General features: G+C 41.4%; 1 protein-coding gene across 1 annotated transcript; it reads right to left on the bottom strand.

Moving 5' to 3' along the window:
* Window positions 1-1,013: 1,013 nt before the first annotated feature.
* NFKBIZ (NFKB inhibitor zeta) lies at window positions 1,014-12,288 on the bottom strand. The gene is made up of 12 exons (XM_040225542.1): window positions 11,786-12,288; window positions 9,484-9,623; window positions 8,964-8,994; window positions 8,738-8,841; window positions 7,864-8,639; window positions 6,940-7,045; window positions 6,297-6,443; window positions 6,039-6,102; window positions 5,580-5,749; window positions 4,549-4,659; window positions 4,253-4,420; window positions 1,014-2,411 (listed from the first exon to the last, which is right to left on the bottom strand). The coding sequence occupies exons 1-12, from the start codon at window positions 12,072-12,074 to the stop codon at window positions 2,358-2,360; spliced, it is 2,160 nt and encodes a 719-aa protein (XP_040081476.1). The 5' UTR covers window positions 12,075-12,288; the 3' UTR covers window positions 1,014-2,357.
* Between the last annotated feature and the right edge of the window lie 8,256 nt (window positions 12,289-20,544).

Raw genomic sequence — 20,544 nt, forward strand, 5'->3', positions numbered from 1 at the left:
CCCTCTATATCCATACAGCCGATACTTGATAATCAATTACAGCCAAAGCCCCTAGACTGCCTGGAGATCTTTCTCAATATGCTATTCATATTACCAGTTAGAGGTAGAACACAAGATGAATCTTATTGGCCATCCAAATAGCTTGGCTAGTCAAGCTACACTGAATCACTCACTTGTGGTTCCCCCAAACATGACTGCCTTGGTTCATGTAGTTTTCTGTTTCATTCTCCTCCCTTTTCACTTGCATGAACATTCAAATTCAGCTCTTCTGAAAATACAGCTCAAATGTTCTACCTTAAAGTCTCCCTAGTTCTCCCCATTCAGATATAAAGTTTTTCTCTTTGTAATCTTTATATTTCTTTTTGCTAATCAAGTACACGCCATGTCTCCTACGTATGTATCTTAATTAAGAAATATGTCTTTGAATACCTCTTATTATCTATCAGACAGCTTTGTATGCACAGATACACAATCACATGCTTGCTAAGTACTGTTTCAGTTAATTAGTGTGTATATGCACATCATATTCTCAAAGGAGGTTACTAGATCTAGAATGTATGTGCAGTGATTGACTGATGTTGACAGGCACTGATGTGTTTGTTCTCACGTATCAAAATGACATGTTGGAAAAGGGAGGGACCCTATTTACTACTGTCCCCATGTTTACATCCCTCAGAATGATCCTGGTAATCTCCAAATCATTTTCCCTATGTTCCCACAAAATAAAGTATTAAAAACAGTCATAAAGACATATTTTTTAGCACGTAAACTTCTAAATGATCAATAGTATCTAGTAAACATCCACAATATTTTCAGAACCTAGTAAATCTCTACTAATAAACAAAGAGCTTTTTCATGTTAAAGATCCTATAACTAACTAGGAAACACCCTCTGAAAAAAAAACCCAAATTAATATATATTGGCTAATTTAAAGGTTTTAGTGATTAACAGATCTTTTCAACCTTGAGAAATATATATATAAGGTTTAGAAAAAGAAAATTCACATCCTTAAGAACAGTATTATTCAATTAATGTTTATTTAAAGCAATGCATGAGTTTTTCCATTGTGAACGGACAGATTCACATAACAGCCATACTTTTAGATACCAAATAACCGTAACTAACTTTTGTCCACAAGACATACTGGGTCAAACAATGTGATCGATCCAAAGGTTATCTATTTTAAAAGGATTTAAGTACTTAACTACAAAGATGATTAGTCAGTCAATTGTTTATGACACTTCTCATTTAAAAGAAAAATAGATAGAGGTTTTTCATAAATCAAATTTATTACAAAGAATTAATGTGCAATCAAAGTCAAATATGTTCCTCAGAGTATGCAAGAGATAAGCAAAATAATATAATTAAAGTTACTAAAAAACATGTTTTTTCTGAATGGTAATATAGAACATCTTGGTGCATTATCATTATCTGACAACAGAAAACCAGTAAAACATGTTTCAGTATTGACTTTCTATTGTTCTTATAAGGTCAAAATAAAAATTCCAACAGAGCAGGAAATCAAAATTCTAGAAAGTGCGTCTTAAAGAGGTGTCCTCTTTAATAGTATGCAATTCCCTACAAATAATATATCTCATCTGAAAGCGTATTTACAAGTCAGAGCTCTGCCAGCCACTAAGGGAACAGCTCTCCATCTGTTTCATCTACAGAGGTGGTGCTTACACAGTTCCTTTGAAGGCATATAATTTTTAAAAACAGTGAAAATCCACTTGTTCTTTTCTATTTTATTGATCTATACATTTCAAATGTGGTCATGTTAATGACCATATATGTAAAAATATTTTAAAAGACAAAAATAACAATTATGTACAGTTTGCAAAGATCAAACTTTAACCATGGTACCTTTCATTCAGTCCAGTTACTACAGAGACTTTCCAACACTGGTAACTATCAGCTACTGTATGTATCAGGCCAAATGAAGCCTCAAGGCTATGTCCAGATTTATTTTTTAACTTTCAAATGCTTTCATTTTTTCTTCAAAAATAAGTTAACGATTCACCTCCTTTTAAACTGGCGATAGCTACATGAGCAGTACCTGATACCACAAATCAAAGCCAAAAAGCTACTGTTAATTGAAGTCGATTTTACCACTCAGATTAAATTCAGATGTCTAGATCCCAGATACCTGGGCATGAAATATTAAAATCTGCCAAGAGGAATTAGGTATTTTTCTCCTTTTCTTTTAACATAATCCACTATATAATAGTGAACTAAATATGTTTGTTTCATAGAAACAACTTACATTTGCCAATACAAAGCAAATGGTCTATGTACAGATACAATAGGACTGCCTAACTGACAGTGAGTATTGCCGACCAGGCTCCAAACCCATGGAGCTAATACGGTGGAGCTCTCTGCTGAATGGACTTTCCCTTCAGGATACGTCGGATCTGGAAAGGAAACCAACAGGATTTGTGAGGTTTCTTTTTTACAATTAAAGTACCACCTCTTCAGAGTTTCTTTCTTCTATACGTAATTCCTGGCTACTTATAAGTAAGTGTATGAAGAAATACACAACAGTATGTGTCAAGATTTTAAGAGGACTTGGAAAAAAAAACCAACAAACTACAACTTCTTTTAAGGTTTACTACAGCTCTCCTATAGTGATCTTTGAGTACAAGAAAGTAAAGCATCTCCATGAAAAAAACTATCTGAAGCTGAACATCTCCAACTGTTTAACCAAGACCTATATTCCTTTCCTAATCTTCTGTTATTTGTGAGAACATGTAAAACAAGGCAGTAATCATGATTATACATATCTCACCTACCTTGATGTCAGCCTCAACTAAGAACCCAGAGTCTTTCTTATAGATATAAGGAAATTATAATGCCCTTCGAGTCAAGATAGCTATCAAGATATCCAAGAATGAAAGCATTGTGCACGACTATATGGATCACAGGAAAGCCCCCAGGCTCACTGAGAGCTGAATCATTGATTTTATACCCCAGCCTGACAAATTTTATCATGTCTCTCAGCCCACAGCAGATTAGAAGCAACAAATTAAAAGAAAGAAGACTGGAGTCAGGGATGTAATTGATAGCTACCAAAAGGAGACACAATGACTACAGTCTGACAATAAAAGCAAAGGAAAAGAACCTCCTTCCAAACAGAGAGAAACAAAAATACAAAAGCAGAAAGAAGAATAATCTGAGAACACTTGTTTAGCAAAGAGTTAAACAACTCTCTGTGCTTGATACTCCCTGAGAACCTCACTCTATGAATGCACACCACAAACAGTGAAGCGGAAGAAATGACTCTGTCATTTACTATTTAACGATGGTTCCTGTGCCTGGAACCACTCTGAATCTCAGTCTTTCCAGTTTAACCTTCATCCTGAGAAGTTTTCCTAACTATTAAGTGGTATAATATACCTCTACAAGTTATCAAGAGATTCATTTTCAGCTATCAAGAAATCTACAAATATGAGTTATTATAACACTGTGGCCACAGTGAGGGCTGTAAATCAGAGAAAAGGCTAAATTGCATTCCATATATTTTATTTTGTGATTATTACAGTATATAATGACCTATAGCCACAATCACCTCATTTCCTCCAGGGAAAAAGTATCATCAAAAATCGTTTAAGTTCTTAAAGAGTCAGCTCTTATTATCAGGAAAAGTTTAATCATATCAAACTGTTCAATCTCCAAATGTAATATAGAATCATATGATAAGAAAAGCATAATTCTATTTAGAGTATAAACTGTTTCTAGGTTCAAAGTTACATAAATAACTTTTCCCACTTTTTACTTAGGATCAGTTAGCAGACAGAAATCATTGTTAACAGCTACCATTTACTGAGCACTCGGGTGTCTGGAAGTATTCTGAACACTCTACAGATACTGACTCATCTAATACTCACACTATTTGAAGGTTCATCACTTACTCACAAAACTAGATTCTATTTCCTTAGTGTCTACAGGAACCTTGCTTCCTCCTCTTTCATCAACTGCCAAATGTCAAACCATTCTGACTTAGTTCAAACCTAAATTTGTTATCTTGGAAGAAAAGGAAGGACTGCCTGACTTCTAACCATTTGGGGTCCACGGATACAGCCTTAAATGTCTTACTCCTCCTTTGGAAACACAACAATTGACTCCAAAGGGCAACAATGACAACTGCTGAGACACATATGCTGACAGAGCCCACCTGAAGAGTGCCAGCGGGCCCACCGCTCTTACGTTTCAGGACAAGGCCTAAAAGTATGTCTTTCCCTTCCGTGGCCCTCACCTGTTCTCCCACAGGGCCATCAGGAACCAAATGCACTGGCTGTTCGTTCTCCAAGTTCCGAGTACTTGGGTCTGCTCCCTTCCTCATCAACAGGCGGACTGCATCCAACTGCGTCACCCGATATTGCAGGCTGGCAGCAACATGGAGGGCGGTGTTTCCATTGTACGCCTGAAGACCAAGAGAAAATGACACCCGTGAGGATAGGAGACTTTCACAAAAGCAGCTCAAAAGCTTGAAGAAGGTATAAAGAAGGTCATTCCAACTCTCGTGCAGTTCTCGAGTATTCCTAAAAGTACCTTTGCATTCACAAAAGACAGGCAACTGGGCAGTTCCAAAAAGAGGCGAATGAGTTCCAGGTTTGCTTCTTCTGCTGCCAGATGCAGGGCTGTACGGCCACTTTTACGATCCTTGTCAAAGGCAAAAGGTAGAGGACAATGAACATCTGAACCACGCCCTAGACATCCGCTTCTCACCCAGCTCGCCTATGTCTGACTCACCCGTGGAGACTCACTTGAAGTGCTCCCTTCTTCACAAACCCTTCTTTCATTCCAAGTTCCATGGAATCTCATTTCTCCTTTGAAATTCCCTTTTCAAAGGGCCTGCATGCCCCTTATCACATCTACCCTTATACACCAGGTGGCCATAAAATGTAGAAATAGACTACACCGTTTTATTGAGGGCTGTAATATAGTACAAGAAACCATTTATTGTGTATCCGCCTGTGTTTCCAGACTTGGTGGCCATCCTGCAGACTGACAGTTAGCTATCTCTCTCACCATTTCTACTAGACCGTAAGCTCCCCAAGGACCCAAGGGGCTTATGATTTAGGCATCTTTCCCATAGAGCCCCTAACTCAGTGCCTTGCTCACAGCAGATATTCAGTAAAGAAACCTCAGATTTAAAGATAACAAAATATTTTCCAGTTTAAAAAAACAGAAGATTAAGTCAAGATTCCACAACAATGAAGAAACCCTTATGAAATGCAGTGCCTTTATTATCTGTGTATCACAACTGAAACCAAAATGAAAATATCAGTTTCAAGCATATTCTTTTCCTTTCAAATAAAGAGTAATTCATTTCACAGCTGAGTGATCTTCTGAATAATAAGCCATAGATTAAACACAAATCAAGAAAGCAAATGAGGTGATCTTTTAAAATCTAAGCTCCTTAACTATCCATACATTGCTACTCACTCCATTAATTTTTTAAAAGGAGGGGGGGATAAAATTAAAAGAGAAGAAAGTTTTAATCTCTACTTGGGAACAAGCTCTTCTACTATAACCACTTCTCTCCCACATTCCATGTCTAAACTCTTCTGTGAATTTACCTTAGCTTCCACTGTTGCTCCCATTTGAATCAGACACTTAATTGTATCAACTAGACTTTTATTCTTCAGTAAAAGCTCCTGAACTTCAGGTGAATGGGGCTGTTGATTTCTCTGGAGTTCGTGCACCACAGCATTGTGGGCCAAGACTGCACAGTGTAGAGGGGTCAGGCCTAGAAAAAAGTATAAGAAAGCAGAGATCACGCCTCCCATCAACTCTTTTAGTTGTTCTATAATTACAGACCTTGGGGGTAGCATCTATGTGACCTATGTATGGGCTCCACAAGAACCACTAAGGAAATCTGAGGATTTCCTCCATTGGGTCTTAGCGCTAACTTTATCTATAGAATATTTTAGCTTTAATTAACTCCCTTTCTTCTTGGTATTGAACTTAATGCCCTTGGAACTAAAGGACCCCTCTCTCTGAATGCTTCTTCACCCAATAACATGTCCACTGCTTACCATCATAGTTAGTTGCCTCCAGGTCCACGAACTGGTTGCTCCCTGCTGCTCCCTTCTGAATTGCCTGCAGGATTTAAAAGTGGACATTTACTCAGCACAAGACAAGCTCTGCCAAATACTTATCTACAAGTATCCCAAGAAAGGAATAAGTCAACTCAGAAGAGAGTATTGCAATAGGCCACCTGCACCCAACTGCTAATTTCTAAGCCCTATCCCTGTGGCCCTGTGGTAACGGGAGCCTGGCTTGCTGCCTCTTACCTGAAGCGCCTGGGAATGGCCCTTCTCCGCACACACATGCAGGGGCGTTCTTCCCCAGCAGTCAGTGGTGTTCACCTGGGCCCCAAGGGTCACTAGGTCCTGCACAATGAGGTGCTGATTGGCAGCCACGGCCACCTGGAAGGCACTCTGTGGACATGCAGAGGAAAAAAAATATATATTTTGAAAACTATAAAACTATCATAACAAAGAATATGAACCTAAACTAAGACTGAGGGGGGAAAAACCCACATAGAAAAAATGAATCCTATTAATAAGTTATAAGATACTGTAATACAAGGCAACTATAATAAGCTTAGGGTGAGGCTTTATGACACCCCATTAGTCTTTGGTCAAATGACTACAAAGTTAATGTTAATAACTTCAAGGTTGGCAGTGACAGAGTCAACATCCCAAAGTTAATATTAACCAAACTCTTTTGGTCTGGAACTCTGAAATAATCTACACTCGAATATGAGACCAGCTATCGTCTTGACCACACCTTTGCCATTTCCCTATGTCAAGATCCTCACCTGGGGTAGGGGAGGAAGGCTCAAGGAGTACCGAAGCCTCCTGTGAAGACTTCAGTACATTGAAAGCCATTTTCCTCCAATTAAAAAATTAATTAAAATAAAAAAATCCTCACCTGTCCATTGTGCTCTTTAATATCTAGCATGTGAAGCGCATTCATCTTTCTTGCAAGGACATAGGAAAGTGCCCTTCTCCCTTGGGCAACAGCAATATGCAGGAACCTGGGGGAAAGAAAAGGAAAAGAGGTAAATTATTTCTGATTTCACTAAGTTCATCTTTTAAAAAAAATTCTTCCTTTAGCCCCTTTCTTGATGTGCTGGTATACTCAAATCAAACAGCTGCTGCTGCTATTGTTGTTCTGTTGCTAAGTTGTGTCTGACTCTTTGTGACCCCATGGACAGCAGCTTGCCAGGCACTATCTCTTGAACCCCATAAACAGTATGAAAAATGAAACAGTACAGAGCATAATTTGTCTTTTCTGCTATGCTGACAATATCCATCTGTGTTACAAGATCAAGTAGGTTACCGGAAAGAAGTACGCATTAGTCTTCTAATTGCATTAAATCTAATGTTGATTGCATTAAATCTAATGTTTTCAATATTCATAAAAACCCAATGAGGGAGATAGTACCATTTTACATGCCCAGAAACTAAAGTACAGGGAGGTTAAACAATTTGCCCAGGTTCACAAAGATGTGAGGACAGATCCATAATCAATCTACAAATCAACTCATGGTTGATCACGACCAACCAACTATGATCTAACTGATTTTGCTCTACAGACATAATCTGTGCTAATCTTTCAAAACCAATTATTCAAAGAGGCCAAACATATTTTCATTAATTTGGAACAGGTAATTTGTTCACCCAGAAAAAAAAAGAAAACTCTTCTTTGAAATATGAGCTATCATTCTGCCTCCACTAGTCATCTAGATTAGCCAATCACTTACTCAGATCTAAGTTGGCATACCCTGTGCCCACCGTGGCCAACAACCATGGCTTACCAAATTAGGTTCATGACATAAAAGGATATACTTACGTGTCACCATCTGCATCCTTTGAAAGAAACTGGTCTTGGGAGATATTCGCCAATTTGTTTTCTTCCTGCTCTACTTGCCACTGAAAAAATGATTTCCCTAACTGTGTGGTGTTCATTGGATTTCCGCCAAGGTTCGGGAAGGGCAGCGGCGTGCTTAAAGGGGTAGAGCCTGCATCTGGCCTTGCCAGGGCCTCACAGGCATCTGGTGGCATCAGGTTGAAGTTCTGTAGATGGGTGTCAATTTGCTGCTGAACGCTGGGAGCAGTCTGAGGGGGAACAGCAATATTCTCAGATTCTCGGGGATCACTTAAAAGGGATGCAAAACTCTGGTCTGGGCAGAACTGTGGTTCTCGACCAAACAAGTGTGGCTCATAGCTGGGGGACTGGGAAGTTCTAGAATAAGGGCTGTACTCCAGGGCTGGATTGTGGGTGTAGTGCTGTGGCGGCGGCTGCACGCTCTGATTCTGTGGTGAATACTGGTACATGGAAGTCTGATCCATCACGTGTGGGGAGCTGCTGACTTGGAAGGGCTGGTATTTCTGAGGTGGGGAGAAGACCTGCCCTCTGTGGAGGTCCTGACACTGCTCATGGGGGGAGCCCTGAGGGGCCTCCCCAGGGCTCATCCAGCTAACTTGGACAGTGTTCAGGGAAACCGGGCTGCATTCATTCTTAATGTTGATAATGTTCTGAAGCAGATCGGCACAGCTGTCCTGTTTGGATTCATTGTGATGGACATCTTCCATGCTCTCCGCGGGTGTGGGTGTTTGAGGCGGTGTCTGGAAAGGAAGAAAAAGGAAGTTTACACATTCTCTTCCAAAATTATTCTAAAAATAATTTCCGAAGGGTATTCAGAGGAAAATAGTGAGATACATACCAAAAACTGGGTATGTAACAAAGCTGATCTTTTGCAAGTTGGTCCATCAGACAGTGAATCAGAGCCTTTCCTCTTCCCACTATATGATACTGTGTTCTTCAATTCTATACCCGAGAAAGGAAAATGGAATCTGTGATCAATTTACTTCACAAAATTTTGCCCCTAATCACAGTGCACTATTTTACCCTACAGCTCCCATAATATTATAAATAGAGGTAACCCTTACCTGTGAATTGCTCTCTGTTCACACCTTGTGTCTGTAAGGAAAGAAAAGTTTCCAATTTAGTGTGTGATAAATGGTTTCCTGATTAACATTTATCAATAAACAGATACCTCTACCATTCTTTGTAGTTTGCCAAGAACATATGATATACCATTCTAACAGTATTTATTTTCTATGTTAATTTCCATCCTACCTTACAACTTCCCCAATTTGCATTTTCACCTAGTTCAACTTGGGTCAAGGTAAAACTAATAAGGCAACTTGAGTTTTTCCTTTCTAATCAAAATGTTCCATTTAACTGAACCACATTAATTTCCTTGCCCCCAACTTGCCTTCATTTACTCATTCATTAACTTTCTCTTGCACACCTGCCAAGCGCCCAGCGCTGGGCCCAGCGACAGGAATCTAGCAGACAGCAGGACAAATATGTTCTCTGTCCTTTGTACTCTGTGGTCTATGAAAGTAATAACCCTAACAGACTAACCTCCCTGCCACCCAACCCAAAACAAATGTTAGGTGCCACCTTAAAATCATCGACAGCTTGTCCGGAAGCCTTCTGTTTATGACTTCGGATGTGCAATAGGAGTTCCTTCACCGAGTTCTTCACACGAACACCTTGAAAGGGTCCTCTCTGCTGCCTTACAACCCCCATATGGGGCTCAACTGTTCAAAAACAAAAAACAAAAACATATCCCAAGTGAGTGTCTTCAAAGACATGAATATTAGTAACTTCAAAAGCACAGCTGTCCAACGTGATAAAGTTCCCAGCTGGCAGACCACAAAGCCTCTTCAACTCACCCCAGCCGATGACCTTGCACGTCAATCCCCAGCCCTACTTAAGGATTCTACCTTGCCTGATACCTTTCCCCACCAGGCACCCTAAGGAATTAAAGCTCATGAAAAGTCATTTCAGGGAGCCCCAGAAACAAGGGATAAACCCAAATTAGTTCTCTCTCAGCCCTAAATACAGCATGAGAGAAGACTGCAGATTTTGCCGTCCTGACTCTCATAAATCTGTAATTATTCCAGATTCTTTAAAAATCTGGGAGAGCAATGGCTAAATGATGAATTTTTAGCTTTCCAAACCAAAGGATTTCTGTCCACACAGAAATTGTACAGTCTTATCAGTCCCACTCACCGAAGAAGGCACAAAACAATGTACCAAAGCCTAACAATTAATAATGTCTTAGTTTATTATTTCCCTCAGTTGAGCTACGCCAAGAAAGCTGCTCTAAATTCACTAAGCTTAAACACATTTCCACCTACACACACAGGCTTTCCCCTCACCGACTGTTTACGGAATTGCTCACATAGGCCTTCTAAGTAAAAAGGAAATAATCTCATTTCATATTTAAGCTTTAAAACACACTTTAAAATGTAGTACATGAGTACAGCATTCCACTCTGACCACTACCATGTCACAACCTCTTGGGATGAGTTGAACACAGAGTAAACACACACAGTCAGGAAATGAATAATTCGGCAATTCCATTGAGAGTAGGAAAAAATAAGATAGGACAAAAACCAAGGCATAATTTAAACATATATATATGTATGTATATCAAACATATGAGAGAAAAAACTCAATGATAAGGCAAATTAAACAGCCAGTTTTACGTTTAAGTCTAGAAATATCTTGCCGGAATCTAACACAGCATTTCTCTGGAATGACAGCAGTTAATTAATTCAACGTCACAAGGAGAAAAATTCAGTTTCAGAAATCCCCTATGGTAAACCAAAGAACTAGTAAAATAGTTTCAGCCAGATGAAGGCCAAATGAGGAGGGGAAAAGGTTTAGATAAACACACACAATTTTGGCATTTACTGCACACTCAAGATACAGAAAGCGTTTATAGAGTCGAACGGTTTGAACCCCCTTTTTAAATGAAAATGACAAATCATACTTTAAAACGCAACCAAAACAGGAATGGCTACAGTGGGCAACACCTGAAAGAACGTTCTTTAAAATCATGCTGATTACATTTTCCAAAATGTGAGATTATCTAGACGTTCTTTGGTTTACCCACAGTGGCATCCTGTTTTCCCCCAAATTATGCAACTCCGTTCATTAAGAAAAGAAACTAACAATTCACAGCGGAAGACCGGAAACATTACGCCTTTCTCTGCCACATACAGCCCAACCACTCTAAAGCATAGAAAACAAAAACAAGACCGCAGAAATTCGGGGCAGACTTCGGAAAATCAAACTCAAGGTATACGTTGGTTTTCAGTCCAGCTTCATCTCACATCTTGATAATATCCGTTTCTTTTCTTTATAAAGTCCTTCTACGTAAAAATTTTCACAAATACGTACTTAGGAAGAAATAAATCATGACCTTCAACCTTGTACTCAAACCCTTATCGCCCGCTACAGCCTTTCACTAAAACAGCCACGAGAAAAAGGTACACCTACATCGGCTCCAAAACCTCGCCATAGTGTGTGGATTATAGCTTAATAAAGGCGTTTTTTAAAAGAAGAAAACGAAGAGAAAAGCCAACGTGGTCCATTTCTCCCCGCCCCCGCCCCCCCCCCCAATCAGAGCCGTGTGTTTCCAGCTAACAGGCCAGCCGATGGCACCCGGATTTCACAGACGGTCAAAGGGCATCGAGTGATATTAAACGCCCAGCACAGGGCAAGGCATCCAGTCGTGGCCTAATAATGACGACCAGTGTGATTATGTACCGCCGCTAAGGCAGGCGCAGAATCCCCTTAAAATCTGGCCGAGGTACTTCACATCTGGGCAGCCCAGACCAGCCCCCTCCCCGAGCGTGGGCCCACGGGAGTCCGGGGGGCCCGGGGTCGCCCCGCTGGGGCCCGTGGGTACCTTGCAGCCGCTCAGCACGGGCGCCGCCTCTCGGCCGGGACTCGACCGCCCCGCAGGAGGACACGGACGAGGCGGAGGAGAAGTCCGAGGAGTCAGAGCCGGGCGAGCCTGGCGCCGAGGGCCCCGACGCCGAGCAGCCCCCGTCGCAGGCGCCGGGGGCGGCGGCAGGCGGCGACGCGCCATAGAAGTAGGCCAGGTTGAGCGGGCTGGTCATGAGGCCGCAGTCGCCGGCCGCGTCCAGCAGCCCCTCTCCGCCGCGGCTGTCGTCCAGCAGCTTGTCCACGATCATGCTCCCGGGCTCGGCGCTCGGGGACCCCAGACAGCTGTGCCCCCGGCTCGCTGCGCGCGGCTGCCTCCCGGTTGTGGCGATGGCACTAGCTCTGATAGGCTCAGGGTATCGGCGGGAGGACGGCGCGGGCACGGGCGCGGACCCGGAGTGCCCGACTATTTAACCGGCGTTCGAGACCCCAGGGGCGGAGAGAAGGGGCCACCGCCTCGCCGGCCTCCCCCGCGCCCTGCTGGGCCATTGGCGGCGTCGGGACCGCCTCCCGGCCCCTCCTCCGGATGCGCCCAGTTTCCAGTAAAATGTACAGGATGAAGCAATGTGTGCCCTCCGCCCTCGCCCCGCCCAGACCCGCCGGTTGTTTTCCTGCCCTTCACCTAGAAACCCAGCCGGAGGGCGGCCTCCTGGCTTTCGGCCCTCGTCCTCTGCCCTGGGACCCCCAACCCCGGCCGCCCGCCGAAAGATGCCCGAACCGGCTCTGCCTCGGCGCGCCCCCAGCCCGGCCTCGGCGCCGGGGAAGAGGGCGCGCTGCGTGGGCATGGCCCGCAAAGTGGGGCCAAGAGGCAGGAGGCGGCGGTGGGAACTGGTCGGCCCGGTTCCGCGGAGTAGGAAGTGCTGGAAGAGCCGCGCCACGCAGCCCTCCCGCCGCCCAGCGCCCGACTCCTCGCCAACCCCAACCCCGGCGTCTCCGGGAGGTTCATACGGGCCAGCCTTTGCTCAATTTAGTAAGCGTTTGCCAACATGCCTTTTGGCCGGGTCTCAAATCCCAAACTGAAAGAGATGTTGAAGCCATTTTTCTGTCCTCAAATTAGAATCTGGGCAACATTTTTGGTGCCGAGTGGGACTAAAAAGCATTGGCCTACACCCCTGAATCCTTCAATATTGAGACAAAGACGTCTTAGCAGAGTGACAAATATACATGCATGTATGTGTCTGTACGTTTGTCTGTATTTAGGTTTGTGCTGCGTAAGTGTCCCGTGTCGGATAAATACAGGAACTTTGCTCTTTTCTATCTTAAAATACTTCAATGGAGTTAACACAGCTTTTTGTGTGCTGTGCTTAGTCACTCAGTCGTGGCTGACTCATTGGGACTCTATGGACTGCAGCCCACCATGCTCCTCTGTCCATGGGGATTCCCCAGGCAAGAATGCTGGAGTGGGTAGCCGTTCCCTTGTCTAGGGGCTCTTCCCAACCCAGCGATCGAACCCAGGTCTTCCTCATTACAGGTGGATTCTTTACTAACGGAGCCACCCAGGAAGCCCAAGAATACTGGAGTGGGTAACCTATTCCTCCTCCAGGGGAATCTACCCAACCCAGGAACTGAACCCAGGTCTCCCGCATTGCAGGCAGATTCTGTACGGACTGAGCCACCAGGGAAGCCCAATTTTTTTTTTTTTAATTGAAGTCCCAATTACTTGCTAAAACCGTGGCTAGGCGTTAGTGGGAACAAAAGATGAATGATCGTGTCTGTCCTTTCAAGTACATTATAATCCTGAAAGAATGATAAGGTAAGTACACACTGTATTAAAAGAAACCGATTATGATTAAATATCATGAGGGATACAAAGTTCAGTTCAGTGAGTATCCTAAAAAGAAAGACAATATCTAGTGAAGGGAAAAGTGAGGTCATCAGGAAGATCTTTGCAAAGAAGGTGACATCTGAGATAGACCCCCCAAAATGAGTGAGGTTTCAACTCACAGCATTTCTTGGAAGAGGGAACAACATGAGCAAAGAATTAAGAAAATAAATCAGATGAAAAAAAGAGTCCCTTTTAGGATAGTCAAGGGAAGATCATAACATTAAATGTAAAAGGTAACTTGGTGCCTTTGGGTGGTGCACCTCCAGTGACAGACCAGCACACTTGGTCTTTATTTAATAAACATTGAGTGAGCATGAAAGAATTTGGGGCGGGCAAAATTAATCCAGAAGCAGGTCAGAGGAGGTGAGACTCAGGGGCCCAGAGGCTATTAGAAACTGCTGTAATGGCCCAAGAGAGAACTAGCCTGACTGTGGAGCAGACGCAGTGAGAAAGAAGAAAGTAGATGGAAAGAAAACAGAGCAAGGCAGCATTACTAGGGCAGAAGGCACAGGTTGGACCTGTTTGGAGATGGGCAGCAATGACGGGGTCCCCAGTCAGGCTATGGTTTGGGGCCAGAAGGGATGCCAGCTTCGGATCACAGGGAAATCAGGGAAAGTAGGATGTTAGGGTCCCAGGAGGAAGAAGTGAGTGAGGCAGGGGAAGAGGGAGACATTGAGCTTGAATTGTTGAACTCAATTGTTGAATTGTTGTTGAACTCAATTGTTGAATTGCTACAAGACCTGGTGGGGGCTCCAAAGTAAACATTTCCTTGTTTCTCATGGATGTTGCATTGTCCCAGGAACTTTTTTTTTCTTTAAATAATTAATTATATGTTTATTTTTAAGAACAAATAGACAATATGGACATTTTAAAAAATAATTCACAATTAAAACAATCATACAGTGTTGGAGCATGATGGTATTTTTAATTAAACTTTGTAGCCAAATTGGTAAACTGTTCAGCCCAGGGTTATATTCTCAGTTTGCACAATTAGAATGAAACCAGTTTTGTCTATTCTCTTACTAATCTTTCATCAGTCACTGCTAATGAAGATGGCAGCCATCATTTAAATCCACATCATTAGGTAAAGAACATAATGTCAGTAAAACATTTTCTACTAAGTAGCAGGCTGATGGCACCATACAAATGAAAATTTTTCAAGTTGTAAAATATAGTCAAAGTCATAATGGAGTACATTAATATTGTTTGGCATTCTCTCAGTATTCCTATTTTTAATATAAATTTATTTATTTTAATTGGAGGCTAATTACTTTATAATATTGTATTGGTTTTGCCATACATCAACATGAATCCACCACGGGTGCACACGTGTTCCCCCTCCTGAACCACCCTCCCACCTCCCTCCCCATACCATCCCTCTGGGTCATCCCAGTGCACCAGCCCCGAGCATCCTGTATCCTGCATCGAACCTAGACTGGCAATTCGTTTCACATATGATAATATACATGTTTCAATGCTATTCTCCCAAATCATCCCACCTTCACCTTCTCCCACAGAGTCCAAAAGACTGTTCTATACATTTGTATCTCTTTCGCTGTCTCGCATACAGGGTTATCGTTACCATCTTTCTAAATTCCATATATATGCGTTAGTATACTGTATTGGTGCTTTTCTTTCTGGCTAACTTCACTCAATATAATAGGCTCCAGTTTCATCCACCTCCTTAGAACTGATTCAAATGTATTCTTTTTAATGGCTGAGGAACTTCTTGCTGCCTTTCTCTCCTGCCAATTTTGGGGTTTTGGTAAATTTTTTAAAAAATCAAAAGGAAACATCTCCCTTGATATAGCTGCAGAAAATACAAGGCTCCAGTAACTACAGTTCCTCAAAGACCAAAATCACTTAAAAGATGTTCCAAATGAGATATTAGACTTTCTCAATAAAATGTTTCAGTTTTTTTTTCTTCCAACTAAAATTTTATGATGACAAAGGCCATAAATGCCATCCAAATAAATTCATAGCAATTTTTTTTTACAAAATTGTTTCTCCCCTTGAAATTATTTCCCATTTCACTTGGTATATAAAAATTCAAGCTTCAAAATCATGGCCTCTGGGGAAATTAATATAGATAAATATGGTTAGTAGACTAATGTTTCAAAATAAATGTTCAAAGTTTTCTGTGAAATATCAAAGCAATCATTACTGCTTAAAGAGACCACCATCCAGGTTCAATGCCTGATGCAGGAGGATTCCACATGCTTCCATGCAACTAAGCCCCTGCACCACAACTCCTGAGCCCACGTACTGCAACTACGGAAGCCCGCGCACCCTAGAGCCTGTGTTCCACAACAAGAGAAGCCCACGCAGGGCAACAAAGAGGTGCCCCCACTCACCACAACTAGAGAGAGCACAGACACAGCAACGAAGACCCAGTGCAGCCAAATCAATATTAATAATAAATAATTAATAATTTTTTTTAAAAGACCACAACCTCCAGCACACAATCAAGAATGGTTATTTGTTAACATCACTACAAAAATTAACTTTAAATGCTTATTTAAATGTTGAAATATGAACTCAAGTTTAGTCTATCAGGTGGAGTTATATGACACTGCCATTGTTCTGATCAAATACAGTGGAGCATGCCCTCTGAAGACGGCCATCCATGACACATACAGGACTTTCCGGGAAAGTCCACTGAGGCCAAGAGCCAGCGCTAACTTGCTAGCTATGTGAGTAGGCCATTCTGAAAGCAGATCCTCCAGCTCCACGTCTGGCCTTCAGATGACCACAGCACTGACCGACCTCTAGAAGGTAGTCATATGAGTAACCTCAAGTCAGAAACCCCTCTTTCAAAGCCACTCCCAGATTCCTGACCACAGAAACAATATTTGAAAAATGAGCCCTTGAGAATTTGCCTAGTTTATACCACTCATCATAGGTGGAGAAGAGATCAAAATCTTTATCTGTCTGAGTCTGGAGCCCGATCTTTTGCTTTAGAAAGGGAGATCAGAGGACATTTCCTCAAGGCTCAGATGCACTGTCTACATCTGAAGATATAGAAAAAGATGAAAATGACAGATCAGAGAGTTCCCTTTCTCACAGAAGGAGAAGTCTATTCCAAAGCAATTGGAAGGACCTGTAAGTTAAAAAAAACAAAAACAAAAACAAAAAAAACTTGATGGTGCTGTCTTTTCTTTGACTTTATAGATGTTAATACTGCTGCTAAGTTGCTTCAGTCGTGTCCGACTCTGTGCGACCCCATAGACAGCAGCCCACCAGGCTCCCCCGTCCCTGGGATTCTCCAGGCAAGAACACTGGAGTGGGCTGCCATTTCCTTCTCCAATTCGTGAAAGTGAAAAGTGAAAGGGAAGTCGCTCAGTCGTGTCCGACTCTTTGCGACCCCATGGACTGCAGCCTACCAGGCTCTTCCGCCCCTGGGATTTTCCAGGCAAGAGTACTGGAGTGGGTTGCCATTGCCTTCTCCGATAGATGTTAATAATTTACCTTATTGTGTCTTATACAATAGAGCATTCTGCATAGTAATGTGGTGCCAGTTAAGTTGTACTACTATTTTTAGACCAGACATTCAGGGTTTTAAAAAGAGGCACTGACTTTTTAAATGTGGATGTAATAAACTTTTGAAAAGCCAAAAATTATTTGGTGCAGCTCTTCAAACCTGCAGAGAAAAAGCCAGTGAGGTATCTTACAGAGTAAGTAATTGTAACTGTACTGGCTGAATAAGTGAGAGAACAATAAAGCCTGGTGGAGTTTAGCTTGCCAAGTGCCTTCTAGATGAGAAGTCAGCAAAAGAAACGATGGCACAGCCACTTTCCAATGTTATAGTAACATCAAATTAAAGATCTGGCTGTAGACTGTTCCTTTTCTGCAGAACTGCATTTTTGTCTTAGAAACGGACAGATCTGCCAACTGTCTGGACTTGCTATCTTGAATGTATTCCTCAGGAATCAGCACCAGTTAATCATCAAAGATCTTTCATATGAACATGTGATGACAACAAACATGAGGTGCTGAGTCATTTGAAGTATATGATAATTTTTTAATTTCATCATTTATCCTGGAACATTTGTGTTGACATTTGGACTGATGGTACAGAAGCAATGGTGGGTAAAATTCATGGTGCCTTACAACAAAATGAACTAGTCATCATTGTATTCTTCACCACTACCCATTTGCAGAGAAAAAGAAAAAAAGGGGAGGGGGGAGAAGCCAGTTTCACTTAAGGAGTCATAGATGAAACAGTAATAAATACTAACTTTATTAAACCTTGGGCGAGAAGAGGGAAAGTGTGCGCTCTGCTTTATTTCCCATTGTTTCTCCCATAAATGTATTTTGTACACCCAGCAGTTACTGCTTTTTTTAAATTTTACTTTTAAACTTATCCTCTATTTTTCCTACCTTTAAATAATTCCCTTCCAAGTAAGTTTACATGTAATTATTTGAAATTTCACGTAGGAAAAACATTAAAATAGTGTTGTAACTGTTTTATATGCTGGGAAAAGATAAAACAAGCTATGATTATGTTGTAGGCCAGTCAGTTTAGAACAGATGCCGTGGGCTACACTGCACACTCGGCCTTGATGACATCTGTAGCAGCTGGTGCAGTAGGTTATAAATACCTTTTATGGCAACACAGAGTAGTAGTAGGTTCGATATACATGACAAACAGTATTATAGCTCAATATTTTATGCATTTTTAGCATTTAAAAATATTTTTGCTTTAGTGTGAGGAAGGTTAGGATGGGCAAGGCAGTGATAAAAATAGCTTTGTTATGACATTAGGAAAGAAAAAAAAAAAGACTAGGGCAGTATCCCTAAAAAAAGATAAGCCTCTTAAAGTGCTTAGCAGAAACAGTGTAGTGTTAAAATAGGACAATGATACTATGAAAATCCCGGAGAAAATGAAAGAATGTATCAGGAGTAAACTGATAATGCATAGGGTAATTGGATTTTTATGAATTTTATGCTAGTTGTTTACATCATGTACTATGTATGTTAAATTTTAAAAGATCATGGGAAAAAAAAAAACTTGACCCTTGAAATACATGTATCCTTAATACTTTATGACAGTTGTCTGGAAAGGCATTTGGTCTGTTATGTTGAATGAAACGATATGACATTGCCATTGATTCTAATCAAATACCGTTTGAGTTGAGAGCTAATTAGTCACTGTTTTACATGGAACACCAATTTTTCTTGATTGACAAATGGGTTATTGAGATTTGAGTATTTGTCAGATTTTTTCTTTATGAACAAAGCAAGACTGTCAAGAAACAACTGACAGTATTTTTTCCCAGTGATAAAATTCAAGCCTTCAAATGAAAATTAGAACTTGGGAAACTTCTAACAACCTGAGCTTGAGAACTTCCCAATATTTGAAGACATTTTTGATGAGGTCAATAGTGATATGTTATTAACAAATAAAATTTTTTCTGTATTACATAATGAAAGGTGGCAATGTTACAAAATTTGTGTAACTCTATACACTAATATTTACAGATGAACAATGGAAGTTGTCATTACAAAATCACACATGGGTAAAAGATCGATTCAAGGTGAAAGAAAGACAAATGGATATTAATTGTATCAGAGTACAAAAGTTTCATGATATGGTTTCAGATTCCACATTGCATTTATCCTTTAAGGAGTTACCACTTATTTTTGTATAATATTAAAAAAGAATATCTACAATTACCTGAAATGACTATTAAAACATTTCTTCCTTTTCCAACTACATAGCTGTATGAGGACAAATTTCCTTTCTATAACTGCAGAAAGCTATGAGACTCTGTCTTCTGTAAAGTCAGACCTTAAGAGATTTACAAAAATGGAAAACAATACTGCTTTTCTGGGAATTCCCTGGTGGTCCAGTAGTTAAGAATCCACCTGCCAATGAGGTAGACATGGGTTCGATCTCTGGTCCAGGAAGATCCCACATGCCATGGGGCAACTAAGCCCCTGTGCCACCACTGTGAGCTGGTGCTCTAGAGCCCACCAGCTACAGCTACTGAGCCCACGCACACTGCAGCCCATGCTCTGCAACGAGAAGCCACCATAATGAGAAGCCTGTGTACTGCAGTGAAGACCCAGTACAACCAAAAGTAAAATAAATAAATAATTTTTAAATACTATTTTTTCTAGTATAGAAATTATAGTTTTTAACATAAATTAGTAAGTAAAGGTTTTTGTTAGGATGTAGGCAATATATCATTCAAACTAATAGTTCCATATTGAACAAATAATTGTTGAACACCTGACTCTGGAACATTCCTCTCTTCTTCATCTCTATTTAAACTGGCCAAGACAGGACTTTATCTCTGACCTGAGCCAAATGATTACCCGTCTAGCTTTGTCCACCTAAAATCCATCCTCCAGACTGCCATCAGCATGCCATATAATACCCAAATCTAAAAATTTCTTTATTCCACTTAAGGATGCTTCAGATGGCTCCCAGTCATCTTTAGCATTGAGTTGAGTCTTCTTAGGATGGCAGCTGTCCAAGCCCTGCCTTGCTCACAAGTCTCTTCTTCCTCTTTACTTGCAGCATTCCCAAACTGAATATTTGTTGTTGTTGTTTAGTTGCAAAGTTGTGTCCAACTCTTTTGTGACCCCCATGGACTATAACCCACCAGACTCCTCTGTCTGGGATTTCCTCATGGGATTTCCCAGGTAAGAATACTGGAGTGGGTTGCCATTTCCTACCCCAGGGGATCTTCTCAACCCAGGGACTGAACCTGTGTCTCCTGCATTGGCCACTCTGGTATACTTGCCTGGAGAATCCCATGGACAGAGGAGCTTGGCGGGCTACAGTCCATGGAGTCACAAAGAGTCAGACACAACTGAGTGTCTAATGCTCTTGCATTGGCAGGCAGATTCTTGACCACTGAGCCAACCTGGGAAGCCCCAAACTGAAT

This window comes from Oryx dammah, unplaced genomic scaffold, assembly GCF_014754425.2.
Source record: "Oryx dammah isolate SB20612 unplaced genomic scaffold, SCBI_Odam_1.1 HiC_scaffold_2, whole genome shotgun sequence".
Lineage (NCBI taxonomy): Eukaryota > Metazoa > Chordata > Mammalia > Artiodactyla > Bovidae > Oryx > Oryx dammah.